This window comes from Notechis scutatus, chromosome 2, assembly GCF_049901735.1.
Source record: "Notechis scutatus isolate UNSWTSFEM ecotype Mainland chromosome 2, rNotScu1.2, whole genome shotgun sequence".
NCBI lineage: Eukaryota > Metazoa > Chordata > Lepidosauria > Squamata > Elapidae > Notechis > Notechis scutatus.
In genome coordinates this window covers 33243888-33268957 of record NC_142010.1, presented here as the reverse complement: position 1 = coordinate 33268957, position 25070 = coordinate 33243888, and the positions used below count along the sequence as shown (strand labels likewise).

Genomic DNA, 25070 nt, shown 5'->3' with positions numbered 1-25070 from the left:
GCCGGGAGATTTAGATTAGCTAGGAAGCAGGAAATGGTTGGATTTCTTGCTTTCTAGCTAGTCTTTAGATGAGCCGAATCTTCCTTAGGAGTGAAGCAGTTCAGACTGAGCTAGCCGATGGCAGAAACACAGATCTCTAAGTGAATCTGTGCTTCTGTGAGCAACTCAATCTGCCTGCCTGCTTTGCCTGATTTTGAGTAAAAGTTGCTCTTTTTTATAAAAAATTCAATATTTATATAAATATTTATAATATTTACATACAAGCCATGCCCAGCCAGTCACATGACCACCAAGCCACACCCACAAATTAGGCCATGCCCACAGAACCAGGTAGTGGTCCCCGGGATTTAAAATTATGAGTTTGGTGGTCCCTGAGGTCCAAAAGGTTGGCGACCCCTGCCCTATACCATTTTAGACAAATGGTTGTACCAATCTCTTCTTAATGAAAGCCTGCATCTTCTTACTCTTAGGATCCAGCTTTCGTAGCCATACTTTACACTAAAAGGGTCATTGCTTTATTCTGATCTTTGTGATTACAGAAATATCAAGGAATAAAAATGAGATGGAAAATCTAATCCAATCCCCCGTTCAATACAGATTATGCAAAGTTTTTCAGACAGATGGCTAAAAAAGCCTCTATCAGAAAGCTTGCACTGATGGGAAACATGCTATTTCCTGAGGCAATATGTTACGATGATCGACAACTCTTACCATCAAGAAATTCATTCTAATATCAATTCTAGAACATTCTCTGCATTACAACCCTTTAGATTCTGGAAGGTACTGTAGATTGCTATCATATCTCCCCGCGGTCTTCTCTCAACTTCCTTCAATCAACATCCATCAAGTTTCTTTAATTTTCCTAAGGCTGGTGTGTTCTCACTAGCCTGGCAACTCTGTTCTGAACCTGCTCCAGTTAAATAATTCCTTTTTGAGGAGTCCTTGGTGCTCCTTGAGTTTGATTGTTTTCTTGCAGACATTTCATTATCCAAACTAGGTAACATCATCAGTGCTAAAAGTTTGTACAGATTCTCAGTCATTCAGGTCATGGTTGTCCCAAAGGTGCTTTTGTCAGGAGGCAACTGGACTTTCTTGGTTGTTTTTTTTCTTTTAAGTCATTTTGCTACTCATCCAAGAAGTTTCTTCAGCTCTGATAGGATAGTGGGGAATGGAAGATTTATACTCCTTGCAGACAGCTGACCATTTGCATCCTTTTGGAGTGTCGTTGAAGCACTTGGTTTATCTGTGTCCTCAGGGTCACCTGAGTAGTGTTCCTGGTTCCTGTAGTCTGCAATTTTTTCTCTGGAAATCCATTCCTACTCTCCCACCATTCAAAGAGTGTCCATCCCAAATTATATAACTAAAAGTCTGTAGAGATTCTCAGTCATCCAGGTCATGGTGATTCTGAAGACACAGATAAACCTCCAAGTGCTTCAATGACCCTCTAAAAGAATGCAAATGACCAACTGTCTGCAAGGAGTATAACTCTTCCATTCCCCACTATCCTGTCAGAGCTGAAGAAGCTTCTTGGATGAAAAGCGAAATGTCTTCAAAAGAAAAAACAAGAACGTCCAGTTGCCTCCTGAAAAAAGCACCTTTGGGAGCATCAGTGCTAAATTCCTTTTTAATGATTCCCTTTTAGACTAAGGTACCCAGAATGATACCTTGGTCTTAAAGGTACTCAGACACACATGCTAAGTGACACCTGCTCAAAGAGAACAGAAAGAACCTCTGTGATCTAGGCCAGGAGTCTCCAACCTTGGCCACTTTAAGACTTGTGGACTTCAACGCCCAGGAGTTGAAGTCCACAAGTCTTAAAGTAGCCAAGATTGGAGACCCCTGGGCTAGGCTCTAGGCTCCTTTTAACACAGCTCCGATAAATGGCTGAAAAAGCACAACCCACCTTAGAGTAGTCGGTGTCCTGTACTTTGGAATGAGAGAGGATATATCTTGACCCACTGTGGGGTACACTTCCAGCTATTTTGTGACTGCCATCCTATCCTATTCAGTTTTCTTTTCTTAGAGCTAAACATACCCAATTCCCTCAGTCACTCCTTGTCCGACTTCCATTTTGATCTCTCAATCATCCTCATATTCATTCTTTCCATTTGTTCCAGATCTCTGACTTTTTATTAAAATGTCATAGCCAGATCTGGGCACAATATTTGAAGTACAGGCTGAATTATTGCTTTCCATGATGTTGAAATTATCCTTTGATTGATGCATCCTAAAATTGCATTTCCAGAGCCACATCATGCTGATGACTCACATTCTATTTGTGACAAACTGAAATCCCAAGGCATTTTCAGATATACCCTCTTAATTTAGTTCAGAAACACCCAACATAATACTTGTGCATTCGATTTCATTATCCCAAGTGATGATCTTCACTTTTGCCTTTGTTAAATTTGAGTGCTACACTCCACCCATTTCATTAAACAATCAACAGTGTTTTGATTTTTCCTCCTGTCAGAGGGTTAATCATTTCATCCAGTTTTGTGTTACCTGGAAATTGGATAAGTATTCCCTTCCTGACTGAAATTTTCAGAAAGTACTTTTGTCGAGGTCAGGATTGATCCTCTGGCCTTCAACTTGATACCTTAGTCCAGTTTCATGATGAACTTTATGACCATCTGTGATTGGTTTTTTAGCTACCCATAGGCCAATGAACTAGAATCACTCTCTGTACATGTCTGGTTTGCTATTAGCATGTAATCGGGTAGTTTGTTAAATGCTTTTGTTGAAGTCAGGATGTTATATCGACAGAATTTCCATAATCTGTCTAGGTCAAATAAAAATGAAACAAGGTTTCATCGGTCTAGCAAGATTTGCTTTTGAAAAATCCATAGTGAATTTTAGTCATCATTGATTTTTTTCCCCAAGATGTTTGCAAATTGATTGCTTTATTATCTGTTTAGAATCTTCCCAGGTATTGATGGTGGACTGACAAGTCTATAGCTTTTTTTTTTGTCTTCCCTTTTGATGATGGGGACGTTTGCCCTTCTCTGCTTGTTTCCTAGGATATCAATATTGTTCAACAACGCTATCAGCAGGTTATCTCAGTACTTTAGGATGCAATCTATCGGCAGTCAAGGTCAGTAATTTCCTGACTACCTTTTTGGTCAACTTGGAGGTAGTATCTTGCTCCTCCTGCTTTTTCCAATTGCAAAACACCCACCCTCTTTTTAGGGAAGGTTGAAGCAGAATAAAGGCTGAGTAGTTCAGCCTTTATTTGGCTTCAACCTTCCCTAGGGAACCATGCATCATTTTGGGACTTAGTGGCTCAGTGGCTAAGACGCTGAGCTTGTCAATCAGAAAGGTTGGCAGTTCGCCAGTTCGAATCCCTAGTGCTGCATACTGGAGTGAGCTCCCATTACTTGTCCCAGCTTCTGTCAACCTAGCAGTTGGAAAGCACATAAAAAATGCAAGTAGAAAAATAGGGACCACTTTGGTGGGAAGGTAACAGTGTTGCATGCGCCTTCGGCATTTAGTCATGCTGGCCACATGACCACGGAGACGTCTTCGCACAGCGCTGGCTCTTTGACTTTGTAACGGAGATGAGCACAGCCCCCTAGAGCCAGAAACGACTAGCACATATGTGCGAGGGGAACCTTTACCTTTAGTTCAGCCTTATCATCCTTAGCTAATACCTCTTTGCCCAATCAACTGGTGGGCTATTGGCTAATCAGCCTTTCAGACTTAGATTTACAAAGAAACTGTTTTTCTTAATGCTAGAATTCTTCACTAATCGAAGCTCATTCAGAGCTTTACCTTCCTTGGCATTTTTACAAACCCAAGTCATTTGTCTGTACTTTTATTTGGTGACCTGGCTTTCTAGCCATGTTCTGTGTTTCCATTTGGATTTTTTTATTTTCACTAAACTTTGTTTTTAATTTATTTTTCCTGTTGTCTACCATTTTTTCCCGTTAATGATTATGTTTTCAGCTATTTTTCCTCAACTCTCAGGCATTTTTCTCCTTAGCATTTCCTGGCATAGTTTTCTACTTACCATGGCGTTGAGTTTATCAAATCTTCTGAACTCTAAAATGTGTGCCAAACTATCACCACCCATAATATTGTTTGTGGGTGTACCCATATAATATAAATCCATATAATATTAGCCAATGGGTGTCCATATAAGATTGAAGAGAACTCCAGAATTATTTAGCTGCTTTCTTCCAGAGGTGGTATTCAGCAGGTTCTGACTAGTTCTGGATAACCAGTAGCAGAAATTTTGAGTAGTTCTGAGAACTGAAAAATAGCACCTCTGACTGGAAATTTTACAGTACCCTTCCTCTGCCATGCCCACCAAGCCACGCCCACAGAACTGGTAGTAAAAAAAATTGAATCCCACCACTGCTTTCTTCCACATGGGTAGAATTAACTCAAGGATGGGGGAACCTACAGTGCCTTCTTCCATTTATTCATTCATATCCCATCTTTAGTATTTTTATAAACAATTCAAGGTGGCCAACATACCAAAGTTACCTTCCTCCTCCTATTTTTCCCACAGCTACAACCCTGAAGGTGAGTTGGGGGAAGAGAGAGAGGGAGAGGGAGAGGGAGAGGGAGAAGGGAGGGGGGGGAAGGGAGAGGGAGAGAGGGAGAGGAGAGAGGGAGAGGAGAGGAGAGAGGGAGAGGGAGAGGGAGAGGGAGAGGGAGGGAGAGAGAGAGAGAGAGAGAGAGAGAGAGAGAGAGACTGGTTCAAAGTCTCCCAGTTGACTTTCATGTCTAAGGTGGGACTAAAATTCACAGTCTCTTGCTGATTGGTCCAAAATCACCCAGGCAACTTTCATGGCTAAGGCAAGACTAGAACTCATGGTCTCCTGCTCTCTAGCCTGGATGCCTTAACCATTATACTAATCTCTCTCTCTCTCTCTCTCTCTCTCTCTCTCTCTCTATCTATCCTATCTATCTATCCCTCCCTCCCTCCCTCCCTCCCTCCCTCCCTCCCTCTCTCTCTCTCTCTCTCTCTCTCCTCTGAAATGAAAGCAAGACAAGTCAAGGGCTGATTGAAATATCACAATTTTTGTCTCTCTTCAGATGTCAGAGTAATTAGAAGTCCCCTGTCACTATTACTGCATGCTTCATTTGAAAGATCTGAATTTTGGTTTTGGAAGGAAACATCTACAACTGCTCCCTGATTGAACAATCAGCAACACCAACAACAGTACAGCTTTTATCCCAACTTCCCTGTTCTGTCTTCACTATACGTTAGTCTGTGTGCAGCTCAACATGCAGCTAAACCCACCTATCCTCCAATAAAACAGACCATGTGGGTAGATCTGGATGCTTAATCTGTGCCACAGATTAAGATGGAGTCTTCTTTGTGCTTCTGCCTTTTCTAAATGCTAAAGGAAATAGAGACTGACTTCCCAGCATGCACTTGTTTTGAGAGTACAGGCTGATGGATAAAGAGGTTGGGTCAGCTTCAAACAATATAACTGGTATTTGCCTCTCCAGCCACTAGATGGGGCTAGAGAGCAACAACAGTATATAAAAGTTATATGCTGGGGCATGATATTCTCTTTATTTGAATTCAAAATCTCAGCAGGACCACCAACTTGATCCCCACAAATTCTCTGCAGGTGTTGATATTTGTAGCAATGCTCTCCCCATTTCAATTCTTCCTACGCTTTTTAGACAACCTGTATTCTTCAACTGCTTCATTCCAGGCATGAGCAACATCCCACCAGGTTTCAACTGTACCTGTTCAATAATGTTTATCTTCTTTCTGTAAGCATTCTAGTTCCTATTATTCCCTATACTCTAAGCCAGGGATGTCAAACACAAGGTCCGATCAGGCCCATGGGGCTGTCCTGAGAAATGTAAGTGTCACTTTGGCCCGGCCTACCCACTGCAAAAAGGAAATGTGCCAGCAGTTTGGGGAGTGGCTTCAAGCTGGCCATGCCCACCCAGTCATCCATGCCCACCTGGCCCCCTGAGGTCAACCACAGCCCTGATGCGGCACTCAGTGAAACTGTATTTGATATCCCTGTTCTAAGCCATTGTTACCAGTGGTGGGATTCAAATTTTTTTACTACTGGTTCTGTGGGCGTGGCTTGGTGGGCGTGGTATGGCATGGCTTGGTGGGCATGGCAGGGGAAGGATACTGTAAAATCTCCACTCTCACCCCACTTCAGGAGAAGGTTACTTCAAAATCCCATTCCCTCCCCACCCCACTAACCTGCTTTGCAGCTCCGTTCTCCTGTGCAGGGCAACAAAAGAAGACCCAGCCAATCAGCTGGGACTCAGGAGGCAGAGAATAGATGGGGACGGGGCCAGACAGAGGTGGTATTGTGAACTACTCAAAATTTCCGCTACCTGTTCTCCAGAACTGGTCAGAACCTGCTGAATACCACCTCTGATTGTTTCTCAACTTTGGCAGCTTTAAGATATGTGGACTTCAATTCCCAGAATTCCCCCAGCAGCATGGAATTCTGGGGGTTGAAGTCCAAACATTTTAAAGATTGAGTAACACTGCTGGTAAGCCTTAGCAGGTAGACAATGGTGACCATGGATTTTATTCATCAATTTATTCCCAGATTTTCGAGGGATTCTTTGGCCTTGTGTTTCATGGTGAACCTAAGCTTGCTAATTCTTGTCACACACTTCCCTTTTCTGAGGTTCTTATTCCCAAATTTCCATTTCCAACTCCTATGGGGTACAGCTTAAAATCCCCTTGACCAAGTACGGTACGCACCAGGCAAACACATTGTTCCAATTCTTATAAAGCAAACACTTTGCAGTGAACTGAATAGATGATCGTGAATATCCTGAACGCAGGCCTTTTAATCTCGCTCATGGAATAAGGAAGGAGTGGGAGAGAAATAAGTGCTGCCTTTTGTTTCCTTACCGGTACAACTTAATTCCTTTGGAAAACAGAAATGGAAAACAATTGTGCCAGTTGGATGCTAACAGCATGAACTTAGTAGGCTTCTTCATCAAAGAGAAGAATTCCTCCCCCCCACCTCAATATTGAAACAGAGAGTTCATGTAATAGGTAGTTTGGACTTTTATTTACAATATGGATTCAACAGTAATAGGTTTTTAAATCTATATTCTGTTAGAACGAGAATTTTCCATTCCAACAAAGAGCACCACAATGCAGCTTAATTTTTTTTTAAAAGTAGATGATAGCCCATAGCTGATCTTGGATGATCTAAGAAAACTAAGCTGGATCAGACATGGTTAGAAATGGGATGGGAGGCCACTAGGAAATACCATGTTTGTCAGCGAAGAAGGAAAAAATAGTCTCAGAAGAAGGCAGTGGTACTGATTCCATGTTGTTAAGAAAATAGCATGTCCATGCGCAGAAATTGATAAATTAACACTGGAACTAAAAAATAAGAGATGAATCTGAATATTACAAAGTATGGGAAAAGCTTTACCACTGGTTGGGAAAAAGGAAGGACTTAAAATTTAAATTAAAATAAGATAAGGATGTTAAGATGACAGACTAGGAATATATAAGAATTGTTGATCTTGATGTATATATTATGTAAATATGTATTATTTATTATCCGAAATAGCTATGTAAGACAACTAGATGTGTCAGGATGATTACACCACATTCAATGTTTTGAAATGTTTTTCTTTTTTGTTCAATAAAATTGTTAAAAAAGAAAGAAAGAAAGAAAGAAAGAAAGAAAGAAAGAAAGAAAGAAAGAAAGAAAGAAAGAAAGAAAGAAAGAAAGAAAGAAAGAAAGAAAGAAAATGGCATGTCCACATAGTCAGCAAAAATTAAACTTGAGTCAGGGGAGACTTTAGCATTATTTTATTAATCACTGGTACCATTAGAAAGTCAAAGATATGAGTGTTCTCCATGAAAGTACGGCTCAGGAACTGTACTCGCTACTCAAAAAGCTGGGTTCACCTATTACCTGAAGCCTTGATGTAGTTTGTTGAAGTAGCATGTAGCATGAACCAGGCATTCTGGTTTATAAGCTCAAATTTGTTTGAAGTGATAACCAAATCGAATCATCATGAAAACGAACTATACCTTAGCCCAGGGGTGTTCAACTCAATTTCATTGAGGGCCACATCAGGGTTGTGTTTGGGTGGGCATGGCCCAGGTGGGCGTGGCCACCCGTCATCACTCGTGTTGGGGACACCTGTGCTGGCCCAGGTGGGGCTGGGAGGGGGGGGTCCATTGTCTCCAGCAGAGGAAGGAGAGCCCAGGGAGAGCTCTGTTTTGGGGCTCTGTTTTCGACTGCGATGGCCTCCTGCGGCCTTCTGCCAGTGAAAACAGAGCTCCTTCATTGTTTCCAGAGGGGCCTCCCGGGCCAGATCTAAGCATCTCACTGGCCGGATCTGACCTGCAGGCCTTGGGTTTGACACCCCTGCCTTAGCACATGACTGAACCCAGTTAAGACAAAGAACATAATAACAGCTTATAGTACAGAAGGTTACAGGTGCCACAAAATCCCTAAACGGGCATAGTCATAAACTCACCAGGAACTGAGCATGGCTTGAAGGAGATATTACCATTTTATTGCTACTTTGATATATTTTTTTTAAATGTTGTTTCAATTTGTCAAACTGCTGGCTTTAATCAATAAGGTTTGTTATTACTTTCCTGCAGCACTGATTCTGCCTGACCATTTCTCTCTTTCTGGTACCACAGATTAGAAGCTAAACTTTCATTACTAAGGTTGTGGACTTCCACTTGCTTAGCTGATTAGACGCCATTGAGTTGGAGATTTCAACCAAGAGATACTATTCAGAAAAACTAGTACACTAGTCATAATTTTCTAACCAGCACATCTATCTGACAGATAGGGTGATTAACAATTTCATTTGTTAATTATTGCTTTAATGTATGTTGTATAGTATACATTAGCAAAATCCCTCTATCAAATCCCTCTAAAAGCTGAGGTGGCAACTGCTCCTGGCTACAATGAAATCAAGAACTTTATGGGTCAAGTAATAAGTAGACATGACTTCACAGACCATTCCTGTAGCTTTCTTGCGAATTATATGGAACTGATTTGCCACTGCTTTTTTTCAGGGATTTGGTTGGTTAGTTTATCTTCCAGTCTGTTCTATAACCCTGGAATTTCCTGATTAACTCCGACCGATAACTAACTTAGCATTTCAAGATCACCAGCTATTTAAATACCACTCAGCCATCACTAATGTGGTATGATGTCCTTCCAATCATCATTTAACAAACTATATGGGTTCCCCTTACTTTCCTCATGCTTGCTCCTCCCACACCCCACCAATACGCTCCAGTGGGCTTCCAAACTTCCACAGCAGGCATTGGTTTTTAATTGGGGAGGGACAGTACATAAAGGATATGTCAGCATTCTGAGTGATGTACCCACCAAAGCCAGAACTCCGAGGCAGGTAGATTCCTCAAAGAGCATGTTTATTGGACACATCATATTGGCACAGCTAGTGAAAACCAACTCTGAAAGTTTTCCCACACTTGTGACATAATTAATAGAACAACTGTCTCCCCCCCCCTCAAGTGTCACAGGTCACATTGTCCAATTAAGACATTTGATGAGTTCCTTGGTCATTCCTCTCATCATCCAGCTGCCATCTGTTGGGATGACCTTGGTTCCCACAAGAAAGCTTTTTGTTTTGACTGCTAGCCAGTCCATCTACTTCCCACTCCTTTACCCATCAGAGTTCGTGGCAACTATGAGGCAGCAAAAGATGGCTTCATCCAGGTTCACATCAGAGTTGACAGGATGGAGGAATGGAAATATCTGCTGCAATAGACTATCCATAACTGGAGACCAATGCCAATACAACTCAAAATGTAACCATCATTTTGTGAGCTTATTATCCAGAGAACCAACCTAGAACTAAGCAGAAATTTCCTAAGAACAATTAACGAGTAGAAGGGCATGTCTTCAGAAGTTGTGGGTTGCTCCATAACTGGAGTTTTTTTTAAAAAAGAGATTGGACAGACATTTATCTGAAGTGGTATAGGGTCCTCTGCTTGGGTGGCTGGTTGTACTGGAGGACCTCTGGGGTCCCTTCCAACCCTGTTATTCTACTCTGTTATTGTTATTCTTCCTATGATCACATTTATCCATCCCATCAAGCCCATATAAAGTCTGGAATGGTATAAGATCTCCTGCCATGTCACTAGAAGACGTCCAAGATGCCTTCCAACCCTGTTATTCTACGTTCTCTATATAGAATGTAGAACTTATTGCCTGACAATGCCTTGACAAGCTGTTTAGCAATGCATTTTGCCCGTTTGATATACTGCTTGCATTTGAAATCTTAATCTTTCATTCTATTTCGGTAGTATGTGTTGGAATAGATTCTGAAGTACAAGTATCTGCGTCACAGCTCTGTAAAATTACTAAGGTAGCTGAACATCTGAATATCTGGCAATTGGGAAGAAATAGAAAAGCTCTTTCAAGGTTTCTTCTGTCTTTACCTATCTGTCTTTGCATTACTGTATTCCAACACAAAGCATGTGAGAAAATATATATATATATCAGTCCAAGCAATACAGGCTAGTCAAGTTTATGTACTGGTAAAGTAAATCAAACTGGTGAAAATCAGTTACCTAATGAAATAATTAAAAACACACACACACACATTTTTACAGCAAATGAAAATTGTACTAAGAGCCTCTCATGCGACCCCACCAAGAGTTAGTTAAAGTTATAGTTTTAAGGATGACAGAAGGGAAGATAATATTTAGCTGTAATTACATTTAAACACTAAATCAAATGTAGTTTTGTGTTTTTTTGCCCAGCCCTACAATTTTTGGAGTACAGCCCTTAATATGTGATTCAGAAGATGTGGGTGTTTTCAGCCCCACCATCTCCATGGACATCTCCCACTTTTACAGGCGTTGGTTTTTGTTTTTTTTTCTTGGTGAAGCAATATAAACATGCCAGTTGGGTTTTGTTGATTTGTTTGTCTTTATTAGAACAATTTACATGCTGTTCAATTTCAGAAGACTCCAAAGTGACTTAGTTAAAAACAAAAATCAATTAATACAATTGCAGATTGACGCATCATTGCTCCACGGTAACAGCATGAACTTAGTCAGCATCAAATGCCTTTCTGAGGAGTCATGTTTTTACAGCTTTCCAAAAAACTGTAATAAGTAGGGGGTGTTGATTTAAATACTTGTAGATAAGCTCCTCCAAAGGAAACTCAAGCCAAGAATGCTTGAGTCTGGGAACACTGGAATTCTTCTACAAACTCTGTCTTTTAGGCCCTACTGGATGGACAGATTCAACTTGGAGAACTTGGACAACAACAGGCACCTCCAGGCCCTAAGCCACAAATGGCTTTAAAGATGAGAAATGGGACCTTGACTTGACAAATGAAGTTCCTATAGTTTTAAAAGGGTGATCAACCATAATTACATTTGCTGCAATCCCCGCATCAGCAAAAATATTCCAGATGATCTTCAAGGGCTTGTAGACCACATTATAATAATCCACTGTAGGGGAAGATGAGGCAGCTTCTGCCTATCTAATAAGAGTTGTTTGAGAAGACAACCTTCTGTTTCATCCTTAAAGCACTGTCATCATTGGAGACTTTGCAGATGAGCCTTGGTATTTATTTATTTATTGTAATACTTGAACTACCTAATAGTTCTATGGGTGGTTTATAGAAAAGCACACTGCTATTTGAAATAAAGGCATGGACCATAAAATCAAAGAAAATTCAAAACAAAAATGCTTTGGTTGAGTTGGTAGAAGAGTTCCCCGAACCTTATGATACCAGAGAACTTTGATTTGCTTTCCCTAGGAACAGAGTTGGAGGCAGTTTGGAGTTCCTGGTGATCATGACAACTGTGGACCCGATCCAGATCAGTTAGGGTGGTCCCACATTAGATTTAGTATTTGCTTTAGACTCAATGGCCATGTGATCTGGAGGTGGAAGAAGTGGTGGATATTCAGATTAGCCCCTGTTTGTTTGCCTTTATTGGCCAACTCCTTACAATAGTGAAGAAGGACCTCAGCAATTGGTCTGTCCAGGATGAAACCCTTTTGAGTTTCAGAGGGAATTAGGGGTTGTTTTTGAGGTTCTGATGCACTGTTTGGCTGGGAGCTTAGTGGAGCAAGGGAAAGCGAAACACTGCATTGGACTGTGCCTATGTGGATACTTGTGGCTTTTGGGAAGCTCCCTGATTTTCAGAGGAACCCTGGGAGATAAAACAGCACAAGAGATACCTAGAGCATCAGTGGAGGAAGACAAAGGGGAAAACCAATAGAACATGGCTAACTTGCTTGGATCCACTCCGAACTGGAATCTGGCTATGTGGGTCCTATGAAATTGGCTGAAGAAAAGTCTATGTTTGGCCCTCTGAGCTGGGTTGTTGTCTTGAAAATGTTTCTTTACCAAACCAGATAACATCACCAGTGCTGGTAGGGAGTAGGGTTTGCTCTCATTTTATACCAGTGGCTTATCCTTTCAGTTTTGGTGCGAGTGGTCTTGGCAGTTACTTGATTGGGCTGTTGCTTACTATTAGCTCATTTGTCTGAGTTGGTGGTTCCTTGATTGGGATATTGTGTGCTTCTTGATTGTTGGTCTACATCAGGGGTGTCAAACTCAGCGCCAACGTGTCGGGACCGAAACAGGTGTGCCACTTGACATCATCGGGACTTCCCCTTGCTCAAAAACCAGGTCCTGGGGGCTTTATTGGCCACCTGCACATTGGAACCAGGATATTTACCTGGTATTTAAGACAGACGCATCTGGCCCATGGGCCGGGATTTTGACAGCCCTGGTCTACACTCTTTATCAAGAGAGAACAGGTCCTTGGGGCTTTAATTGTGGCCACCTGCACATTGGAACCAGGATATTTACCTGGTATTCTAAAAGTCAGAAGAACAACATCTATCCATCCGTTCATCCATTCTCTTATTTCAGCTTGCTTCCTTTGGGGTGGGGGTGACTCTTCTGGATTAAGGGGCAGGGGAGACCAAACAGAAAAACCATCCCATCAATCTAATACAATCCTGAGCTGGACCAAGATGGGGAATTGCAGAGAGAGGGAGAGAGACGAAGGAAGAAAACGGATGCTGCGGTTGGACCATTTGTGGCAAGCCTGCATAAAGGATGCCATTCATTCTGGGCTGGAGTGGCAGCTGGGCTCATACAGTGCACTCAAGCAGTAACCCAGATTAAGAGAATGCAATAGCTAGGCTCCCATAGCATACTATTGTGAACTTCTAGATCCCATTTAATGTACGGTAATGTGCAAACTCAACCAGCATGTGAGAATGACTGAATATGAACAAGGCTAGACCCAAAGGGCTTTTTCAGGAGGCAACTGGACTTTCTTGTTTTTTCTTTGAAGAGGTTTCACTTCTCATCCAAGAAGCTTCTTCAGCTCGGACTGGATGTTAGGGAATAAAAGGATTTATAGGTCATTTGCAGCCTTTTAGAGGGTCATTGAAGCACTTGGAGGTTTATCTGTATCCACAGGGTCGCCTGAATAGTGCCAATGGTTCCTGTAGTCTGCAATTATTTCAGGAAATCCTTTCATACTCTTACATCCTTCGACAGGTGTTCATCCCAAATTGCATAGCTAAAAGTCTGTAGAGAGTCATTCAGGTCCTCTCCAGACTTGTGCTAAGCTAGACTAAATGGAGATAGTACTAGGGTACTTTGTGGCTCAGCAAGTTGTGTGTGAATTGAGCCAAGTGCAATGAGATCTAAAGCGGTTTATTGAAAGCCCAGTGTGTTATAGGGACATAGCAGTGATGATTTGCTAACCCAAAATTAACAATTGGGGTTTAATGAGTTGTGTGGATTCACCTAGTAAATACAGGGATTGGAAATAAATGAGGAGGGCAATTTTAACCTCTGAGAGGTGAGAGTGGGGAAACATTTATTAGGGTTCCCAGATCGCTTTCTTTCCACTGCCTCTGTGTCAGTTATCATTGGCTGACTTCTTCATCGCTTTGGGAAGCCAGGGGCTTTAGTAAACGGGAGAACTATTATAGCTTCCATCATTTGTTCTATTTCTCCGAATTAAAACGCATCGATTCATTCGATCGTTTCCCAACGCGCAATTATAGGTTTTTTTTCCCCCCTTTACCACGTCCCATCCTCAGGGATTGGCTTCCATCGCCAGCCCCGTCCGGTTGGGTTTATGAAGGGAAAACAACAACAACCGCGCTGAGATTGCGCTACTGAGCGAAACCGGCAAGCCTAGCGCAGACCTAGCCAGCAGGCGGCTGCTTAATTAAGGCCGGGAGGGAAAGCGAAACGTTAAGGCGCTAGAGCGCATGAAGGAAGGAGGGAGAGAGAGAGAGAGAGAGAGAGAGAGAGAGAGAGGCGCGGGCCCAGTCCCAGAGGGAGCCCAAGACACGTGAGGTCAGCAGGCAGCACGAAGCCATCCCGGGGCCGAGGGGGAGGGGACCAGTCGCCCAGGGCTGCGCGGCGGGCGAGTGGAAAGCCAGCACGTCTCTCGAGCCTCCCCGGCTAAGACGCACCTCGCTGCTTCGCCGCCCAAGGGCCAGCCGGCTTCCTCGAGGTCTCCCACGCTCTCGGGGGCGACTCCCACAGCCCGCCGGCGTCCCACCCGCCAGCTCGACGCTCGCCTTTCGCCGGTGAGGAGCCGCTGCCATGTTCAGCCGGAGCTCTCGGAAGCGCTTCTCCAGCAAATCGGTGAGGGACTCCTCCTTCCCCCCCCCCCCCACCCGGGCGCTTGCTGAGGGGAGACGCGGGGCGGGCGGCGGCGGCGGCGGGGTTGGGATGTGGCGGGGAATCCCCTGTTCCTCAGCCACGCGTCCCACTTGGCGGATCGGCTGCCCTTTTCAAACCCCGAGCATTGTTGTCTGGGCACCTTCGGGACAGGACGCTGCCCTCCCTCTCCCCCTCCCCCTCCCCTAAAGTCATTAAGCGGGTCACCTCATCCCTCAATAGCGAAGTCAAAAGCCCGTTGACTCGCGACTCCCTTTATGCGGAAAGAATCGCGCCGGGGTCTCAGCTGGACACCCACCTGAGCCCAGTGGGCTCTCGGCTTCTCCCCTTCTGCCTCCCTCACCCCTTCTCTGGAGAAGGCCGGTTCTCTGTCCCCCTGTGAGCAGTTACTCCCTCAGTTTACCTCTCGTGGAATCAACACATTGTTGCTGGGTTTTATTGATTTATTAATTTTAAAAGATCTCAGGTCAGTCTAGCTCCCCCCAACCTTTTCCCTTTCGTCAGTAGGCAGGTGTCATCCATCATCTGCCGGGGTTCTTGCAAGGAGAATAGGCTGCTTTTCTGTTATTGATGGAAAAAAATTTTTTTCTTCTTTTCTTAATTGAAGTTGACGGCCTTGGGGGAGTTGAAAAGGGAGCAGCCTTGCAACACCTGCAGGGACCAGTGTCCGGGCTTTGCGCTTCACAAATGGAGGTAAGAAAGTGCACAACTGGTACACACAAAGCCTCCCCCACCCGCCCTTTTCCCGGAGTTGTGAAAACAAAGAAGGGCACACCCACTCTCTGAAAAGAATAAGGTAGGAAGGAGGGTGCTTGGTGTGCTTTAAATGTGACAAACCCCCCCCCCCCACCTTCCCCCCCCCCCCAGTGCACCAAGGAGGTTCTTGGTTGGGTTGTTATTTTTGCAAAGTCAGGTTATTCAGCCTTCGGAAATCATGGACGAGATTGCTCAGGCTTGTGGCTTTTGTTTTAAACAAAGTTTCCTGCGACGATTGGCTTCGTTTGTATGGCAGGCCTGCATAGGCAACCTGTGGATCTTCTCTAATTTTACCATTGTGAGATCTGGTATTTACTTGTGACTTCCTTCTAACAGAAGTTCCCAAATTCGAGATCATTGCAACTTGAATAGGTATACTTGAGACCTGTCTGCTTCAATTTCTTTAAAAGTTCACTTCCTTCTCCCCTCCCATGCTTCAATCACTTTCTGGGTGTCTTCTCCAAATCAAATGAAAGTCCTTGTTTTGGATTCTCTTGGGTGTCTTCTCCAAATCGGATGAAAGTCCTTCTGTTTGTGGAGGCTTCTCTGGATTCATCAATTAAGGATGTTCTCTCCTTCCGTGTTTTGCAACGTTGGGCAGAGAAGTACAGAATTGCTTCCCTCCCCATCCCCCAACGTAGTTCATGTTCAGTCTGATGAAACAGGATTTTGAAGGAGAAAAAAAAAATAGAGTCACTAATCAAGGAGAGAACCAACCTAGAAATAAGGAGAAGTTTCACGACAGAACAATTAATCTCAGTGGGAAGGCTTTCTTCTAGAAGTTGTGGTGAGTGCTCCAACACTGGAGATTTTTAAAAAGAGGTCGGACAACTATTTATCTGAAATAGTATAAGGGTTAGGGTTGATCAGGGGGTTGGACTAGAAGACCTCCAAGGTTCCTTCCAACTCTTTTATTCTTGGGTGCATTTTATTGTATGATAGCTAAATGGTGTGTCATCTGTCTATAGGAACAATTTGGGCTATTCTATTCTTGCTAAGGAAGAGTTTGACTGTCAAAAATGCTGAACAACCACTCCTTTTTCTTGAGAAATTTGAAGAAACTGGTACTTCCATATATTTTGGACATATTTAGAAGGGCCATTTCTGCCCAGCATTAACTTTCAGACCTTCACTTTTGCAAGCCTAGTTATTCCTTAGAAGGCTAAAAAACATGAAGGTTGCAAATGTGCACATGGGATCCGTCTGGGTTTGCAGCTCTCTGTAAAATACATTTTCTTTGGAAGCCAGATTTGTCATTGGGTGGTATGTGAAATATTTATCAGGTTTTGCCCTTTACAATAGTCAAACATGATCATTCACCTGCCTTTTGACAATGAATTTAAAGCCCTTGAGCATTAAGGCTACAGTGCTAATGCTGCTTGAATTTGGAATCAATTCCAATAGGATTTCTGAATGAGTACTGGTCAGATTTCATCCAGGAGATGAATATACTTCTGCCACAGGAAAGTCACACTTTCACATTGTTTTTGTCATATTTGAATCTATTATTTTGAATAGGTTGGCATGTTAGGAAAGTGCCTGGAGTTAAAGCTAGTAATCTCTTTGTTTTTCATGCCTTTGGTGGGATAGTGTAATAAGCCATTGAACCTATAGGTTCAACAGTAGGATATTTGAAATGGTCCTATCCTGTTTAAGGATTATTAGATCCTCTAAGACAGGGGTGTCAAACTCACATCATCACGGTGTTGTCATGTGACGTATTGGGACTTTCCCCCCCTTCGCTAAACTGTGCGTGGGTGTGGTCAGCACATGACCCATCTAGCCCGTGAGCCAGGAGTTTGACAGCCCTGCTCTAAGACATTGGATTCTCCTGATTATAGAGAGATAGAAAGGCAGGGGTGCATGGCCGTAAGTACATGTGGCCCCAGTTGCACTAGCAATTTTCAGCCTTGCAGAGAGGTTAATATGATTTAGTATTATTCACCAGTTTATTCCATCCTTTATCTGACAGCTTAAGGTAGCACACATGAAGATCTCCCTTCACTTTCCCTCCACAAGAATAACCTTGTTGAATAAATTGGTGTTATGAGCTCCACAGCTGAGTGAGATGTGAATCTTGATTTCCAGGGCCTAGTCCATTATAATAAATCACTCATTCCCTGGTCACTTCTCACCTGGATTACTGCAATACATTCTACATGAGCTATCCTGGAAGAGTACCTACACAGAAGCTACCGTTGATTCAGACTACAGCAGCACAGATAGTTCTGAAGGCCCCTAGGCTGGTACATGTAGCCCTACTGTTACATGAGTTGCACTGGCTGCTGATTGGGTTCCAAGTCCATTTCAAGGTGTTGGTTATCACCTTTAAACTCACCCCACTCATTCTGGCAGAAGGAGATCACTGACACCAAGTTGGGGAGGAAATTGCCAATATGCCAGAAGATAGATTCAGAATTCAGAAAGATCTGACAAACAACCCCCCCCACAACACCCCACACCCCCCCCCCCCCCCCCCCCCCCCCTTTGACAGACTCCCCCCCCCGAACTTATGTTGCATGGACCGTTTGATTATATATATACCTTTCGGGAAAAAAAACTATTTAACTTCTTGTATTTCTTTTTTTCCTTAGTATAACCCTACCACCCCCCCTTCCCCCCCCCCCCCCCCCCCCCCCCACCCCCCCCCACCCCCCTCCCCCTTATTTTTTTTCTAATCCTTGAGCATTGGGCCCTATCCAGAAAGGTGCAGTTCAGTGGTAAGAAAAGTAAGGTCTTATACTTAGGCAGGAAAAACCAACTGCACAGGTACCAGATAGGCAGTACCTGGCTCAGCAGTAGTGTCTGGGAGAGGGATCTAGGTGTCTTGATTGACCACCCTTAAGTACGAGTCAACAGCGTGCTGCAGTGGGTCTAGGACAACTTGCTGCAGTCAACTTGATGTGGACATCTTGCTGCAGCCAGCCTAGTGTGGCCATCTCCTCGCTGTGGACAATCCATACAAAATAACTCAATGTGATAAATGTTATCCAATGTTTCTTCTACATTGTTTCCATTTTTTTTCAATGGAAATAATGTCAAAGAAGCAATGGGGGATAATATTGCATTGAATTATTTGGCATGGAATTGTTCTGCAGCGAGTTTTCCCACGGAGAGTTTGCCATGATGTTTCCCATGGTGAGTTCGCCATGTCTTGTGGCAAGCTGGCCACAGCAAGATGGCTGCAGGGAGATGACCATGCTGGATTGGCTGTAGCAAGATAGCCACTGTGAGTTGCCCACAAGAGATGGCGGTGTTGAGTTGGCCAGGCAAAATGACTATGGCCACAGTGAGTTAGCTTGCAGTTAGTTGCCCCATTCTGGCTGCAGCTGCCCCAGAAGCCAAAACATCAAGTTCTAGGCCGCATCAGCAGAGGTATAACATCAAGATCTCATGAACTGATAATCTTGCTCCACACTGCATGAGTGAGACCACCTTTGGAATACTGTGTACAGTTCTAGTCACCATGATACAAAAATGATGCTGGGGCCCTAGAAAGAGTGCAGAGAAAAACAGCAAAAATGATAAGGGTTCCAGAGGCAAAATTGTATGATGAATGGCTAAGGAAACTAGGTTTGTCTGGCCTGACTAAAATAAGGCTTTGGGGTGACATGGTTGCAGTCCTCCAATGCTTGAATGGCTGTCACAGGGAAGAGGGCGTTGATTTATTCTCCATAGCATCTGAGGATAGACCTAGAAGCAATGGCTGGAAGCTCATCAGAGGGAGATCCAATTTGGAAACAAGGAGGAATTTCTTGACAGTGAAAACAATTAATCAATGGAGCAGGTTGCCTCCTGGAAGTTGTGGGTGCTCCATCATTGGAGGTTTTCAAGAAAAGATTGGACAGCCATTTTGTCTGAAATGGTATAAGGATTTCTGCCTTGGGCAGGGGGTTAGACTAGAAGACCTCCAAGGTGCCTTACAGCTCTGTGCATTCTACTGTGGATCCTGTCAGTCAAGGAATTTAGGAATATCTTGCTGCCAGTGGTGAGGTCTATCCCCATCCTTCTAGCCTTCAGGTAGGGCCTTAAAACTTGACTCTGCCAGTTGGCAGGGGCCCTGACTGAGAGGCCTCGGGCTGTGAATGATTGATGCAATGACAGAGGTTTTTTTTTTTAAGTCTGTATTTAATCCTTGTAATTATAATTGTTCTTATATTTGGAATCATTTTTCAATTTCTATTTTCATTACATTGTAAGCCGCCTAGACTTGCTTTACATACGTAGTGAGATGGGTGGCATAGAAATTTTATAAATAACTGAACGAGAGTAATTCTATCTAATTGCATTTTTTAAAAATGAAATTCTACTTTAATTGCATTCAAACTATATTACATTATAATTATTTTTTTGTCTTACCCCTCCCCATTTCTTTGCAAGAACCCACCTACTTAATTGCACCATGGTTCTCACATACTCTTGGACAAGAGAAGGTTATACATCACAATCAGTGGAGGATTCCTGTTTGGTCAAGCCTCACCTAAGCTAAAAGATCTTTGAAGCTTTGCTTTGGTCTTCCCACTTCCTGACTTAATTGTCATTTTGCCTAGAGCTCTGCCTTAACTTCCAGCTAGTGTTTTCTCCTAAATACCTTCATGTTTCTGTGCACAGGCATGTCCTCGCCTTCAGTTTTATTAGAATGGGAATCTCCTCTAGCCCTATCCCATATTCCTCCCTTTCGTTGTGCTTCAACACGGACTGTGTGGGTGCATTGGCAGTTGATGTAAAAGCTTCTATTCACTTCAGGCTACAATTCCTACTTATCATATTTATCAGTCTTTCAGTAGGACTGCACTTTTGTAATTGTGCTACTGGGCGAGACTTTAGGTCTAATGTTTTTCTTACTCCTTTTTTTTTTTTCCATAGAGACATGCCATTCCTTCTGTGCAGATCAAAATGCAGGCTAGAACACCTTTTACAGAGGTGGAAAATAATGAAATAATCAGAATAACTTTTTCAAACAATCTCTCTTTCTACCTGTCCGTCAGAGGCCAAAAACGTTTAATAATTATTTTTATATAAGAAGATAAATATGATTTAACGTATCTCAAGATATTTTATATTTTAAAGGGTATTATTTTAGTGGTGAATAGATATCATTAGGTTTTAGAATTCATTGTGGCAAATAATGGAAGCATTATTTCCATTATATTCAAGTTTCCTGATTTGGGTTTTCATTTTAAGTAATTTGTCAGGGTTTCGACCAATGCCCTAATTAAATCATGAGCCTCAAGCCAAGCTTCAAAAAAAATTCCAGTTATTTATTAGGAGCTTCATGTCTGCACAGACCAAGTGGAGCCAACTCTGACCTCAGTTAATGAGCACTTTGCCTCTGACCCTGTTTCCCCCTCCCCCCAAGATGTGTCATCAGTCACATTCCCCAACGAAGCAATTTCACAGGTTGTAGAAGTCACTCCCTCGAGCCGCTGTGGGTTTCTGTAGAGATGACCTTGATGTGTCGGCTGGAATGTGCTTTATTTTGACTGAGATGCAAGTTCCTTGATGCAGCTGTGAGTTCAATTCTCCATCCCCCTTGCCTATGGCAACTTGAGAGCAGGTCAGGGATGCTTCGCGAGTTGACTTAATCATCCTCTTCTTCAATTTTTTATGAAAATTGACTGGCAGTAGCAGTCTGTATGAACTACCAAATCCAAGTAGATAGCAGGCTAGATTGGGAAGGCTTTGAAAAATTGTTATAACAAAAGACCACAACACCATTCAAATGCTGTGTTTAGAACAGCTGGCAAACATTAAATGTTGTTTCTAGAATGGGACCAAACCAGAGTCCTTTGCGTTCTGAGCTGGAAAAGGCTGCTTTGATGTTCTAAACATCTTCAGCTTAGATTACTTTTGCTCTCTAAGGAGAATAATTGTAGCTCAGGGTTGAAATGAGGGATCCTTGGTGTTCTCGTTTGGTTGATTTCTCAAAGGTTTCATTACTAGGTAACACTATCAGTGCTAATCTAGCAGCACCAGCACTGATGATGTTACCTAGTTTGGGTAATGAAATGTCTGCAAGAAAACAACCAAGCTCAGAGAGTACCAAGAACCCCCTCATTTTGTACTCTCTTGTCCATTAAGACAAATAGCAATTCTCACATACTCAAGTAGGCAGGCAGGACTTGCTTACTTGCATATGTGGGAATTGGAGCCATGCCTTTAGCCCATTACAGGTCATTCTTATGTCCTTGAACTTTCCATTCGTCTCGTTGGAGTACAGTGAGGAAGAAAGCATGGAGGATCATTGCTTCCTGTGACTTGGTTGAACAAGCTAAGTTTGGCAGTACCTAACTGAGCACTGAGAAGGTTCTGGGCAGTGGGAAGGATGAGGGGAAGATGAATTCCAAATGTACAAAGACAGAAGATCAAAGCCTGTATACTTCAGTGAAGTTGTTGGGGGCCTTTTTCATCTTGGAGTGTCTTCATCTTGGAGTCACCCTGTATCTTTGTGGGTAGAAACAGATATGGCTTTGTGGGAGACAGACAGCATAGGAAGGATGAATGGAATGCTATAATGTGAACGCCAGAGGAACAGTGGAGACATGTGATAGGAAAGGTGGGAATGAGTGAATGGGAGTGAAATTACTCCAAAGACACAAATACTGTATAAACCATACCTTTTGAAATGCTCATCGTCATTAATGTCGACTTATGTTCCTCAGATGTGGGCAAGTAGGGTCTGGGTGGGTGTTGCTATTTTTGACAAAAGCTGCATACTCTTTACAGTTCTATTAATATGCATGACAGAAATAGAAAATAGAACAAAATAAAACCAAAGATTTCAGGGGAATGAACAGCTTCAGAGAACAAGACTAGATCAGTTAACCACTGGGGCTCTCACGCTTGATTTTCCCTCAGTCTCTTATCTGTACAGTTTTGCTGTTAAATGTAAATTGGGCCTGGGCTTCAGAGATGGAAATTTACGGGATACCTTGGGGAGATTAGAGTTCCAAAGCCCACAATACATTCAAAAAGCAAACCATCCCACTTGCTTATGCAAGCATTTTGCATTTATCATCATCATGTAGAACCTTATGTTTTCTGATTAGCTGTGATTTCTGTTTAGGAATGAGCTGGGAAACCCTGATATATCGACCTGGTAAAAAATTGCTTTCGGTAAAACATTAAAAGGGCTATTTAAAAGTAAACTCTGAAAATTGGAGTCTGCTTTGATTGGACCCTTCTGCTCTTTTTTACTGCTTTTTAAAAGGAAAAAAAAAGGATCAAATATATTCTTTTCAGAGAGATACATTAAAAGCATAATTTTCTTCGGTTCCTTTTTTGAATAGAGCCATTAAGACTGTATCCTTTGTGTAGGTTTACAACATGTATAGAAATCACTCTATTCTTCCCTTAAATTGTTTTTCAAATGTTCTGAAAGAACAGTTCAATTGGGGAAAAATGATCTATATCAAAATTGATGGGGAGAATCATGTATAATCCCATGTTATAATCAAGTTGGACAGGACCAGCAGCAGAAAGAATTTCCATTTTTTGTTTTCCCTTCCATTTCTGTTGCGCTTGCTATTGGTCTTACCAAAATATATTTTCTTCCAGAGTAGCCTGTAAGAAGTTGGAATGGTAGCAAGGTAGGAGAGAGGGCTGAGGCAAGGTGAAAAAAAGGACTAGGGAGTGACATGATAGCAGTGTTCCAATATCTCAGGGGCTGCCACAAAGAAGAGGGAGTCACGCTATTCTTCAAAACAGGGGTCTCCAACCTTGGCAACTTTAAGACTTGTGGACCTCAACTCCCAGAATTCCTCAGCCAGCAAATCTAGCTGAGGAATTCTGGGAGCTGAAATCCACAAGTCTTAAAGTCGTCAAGATTGGAGACCCCTGCTCCAAAGCACCTGAGGGCAGGACAAGAAGCAACGGGTGGAAATTAATCAAAGAGAGAAGCAACCTAGAACTAAGGAGAAACTTCCTAACAGTCAGGACAATTAACCAGTGGAACAACTTGCCCACAGAAGTTGTAAATGCTCCAACACTGGAAGTTTTTAAGAAGAGATTAGATAGCCATTTGTCTGAAGTGGTGTAGGGCAGTGATCCCCAACCTTTTTTATGCCGCGGCCCGGTATCCCCAACCTTTTTTATGGCGCGGCCCGGTACCGACATCAGCTGGGCGCCGCCATCTTGTTTTGATGAAAAAGTGCTTCCGGTGAGCTCACCGGAAGCACTTTTTCATCAAAACAAGATGGCGGCGCCCAGCAAGCCAGCGGCCCAGTAGGACTTGTTCCACGGACCGGTACCGGTCCGCGGACCGGTGGTTGGGGACCCCTTGTGTAGGGTTTCCTGCCTAGGCAGAGGGTTGGAGTAGAAGACCTCCAAGGTCCCTTCCAACTATTCTATTCTATTCTATTCTATTCTATTCTATTCCATTCCATTCCATTCCATTCCATTCCATTCCACTGCCATAATTTACCATCAGGCTGTGATGCCCCAGAGTGTAACACAATCGTAACAAAATCCAAAATGTAAATAAATGTCCTTTAATGCCTCCAACTTGGCCCCACTGTTCAATAATACTCAGTTGCAGATAAAACTTACTCAAAAATAGCCTTCAAAAGAAAGCAATACAGTCCGAACTTAATGAGCAGATAGAGGTGAAATAAAAAACCAAACAAACTACAATGATGAAATTTCCACAACGGAACAGGAGAAATATTTACCAAATTCAAGGAAATAACAAGGCACAGTCTGTTGGAAGGACACCAACCAAGATAACTTCAGACCAAAATAAAACATGCTTTGTTTCCAGTGTTTGCCAGTACGTGGGTCCAAATTCTTATTCAGTTATCACAGCTGCAGCCCATGAAGAGGATCAAGGCCCTCTCCTCCCAAGTAGACCACGTCTCTCCTTTATCCTCTCCTCCCTGCATGCCCTAGGATGGATAGGGGCTGGGCCTGGGTCCTCTTCTCACTGCTCAGCCAGCCTCTACCCTTCCCCAGCCTCGTCCACAACCTCTGGAGCCACACCTCCACTCCCTATCTGCTGTTCCTCCTCTCCCTCAGAGTCAGTCTCCAGGGGCATGACACAGGCCCTCAAGAAAGACGATTGATGACGATTGATGATGATTCTTCCAAGGGGAGGTCTTTATTGTTTCCATGCCTATAGATAGAAACTTGCTGACTAAGCACTCTAACTATGTGCATGTACCATATACTCTGAGAACTGTTAGGGAGGATCTGTCTTCACCCTCTTTCTCTCACATGTAATATCTGGACAATAGATGCAAACTCAAGGTTAACTGCACCACACTTGATTGCAGGAAATACGACTTCAGCAACAGAGTGGTCAATGTCTGGAATACTCTACCTGACTCTGTGGTTTCTTCCCCAATCCCCAAAAACTTTAACCTTAGACTGTCTACTATTGACCTCACCCCTTTCCTAAGAGGTCTGTAGGGGGTGTGCATAAGCGCACCAATGTGCCTACCGTTCCTGTCCTATTGTTTCTTTTATTTTTCTTTTATGTACCCATTTCATGTATTCATAACTGTTAAGCCTGGATTCCCCAACAGGTGTTAAGGAAAACAAACTAAACAGAACGTGCAGCAAAGTCAGATAGGAAGACAGGTAAATGTGTGAGATAAGTTTTCTCGTTAACACGCAGTAAAAATACAGATACGCTTGTGCTATCAAAATTATAATTTATTCCATTTAAGAAT

General features: G+C 42.9%; 1 protein-coding gene across 1 annotated transcript in view; it reads left to right on the top strand.

Annotated features, from left to right (window-relative positions):
- The first annotated feature begins 14374 nt into the window (after positions 1-14374).
- Positions 14375-25070, top strand: part of PRICKLE2 (prickle planar cell polarity protein 2) — a 344732-nt gene continuing 334036 nt past the window's right edge. The window contains exons 1-2 of the mRNA XM_087954550.1: positions 14375-14610; positions 15254-15339. Of these exons, the coding sequence (XP_087810676.1) occupies positions 14569-14610; positions 15254-15339 (128 nt within the window). The 5' untranslated portion in view covers positions 14375-14568. The remainder of the gene's footprint in view (positions 14611-15253; positions 15340-25070) is intronic.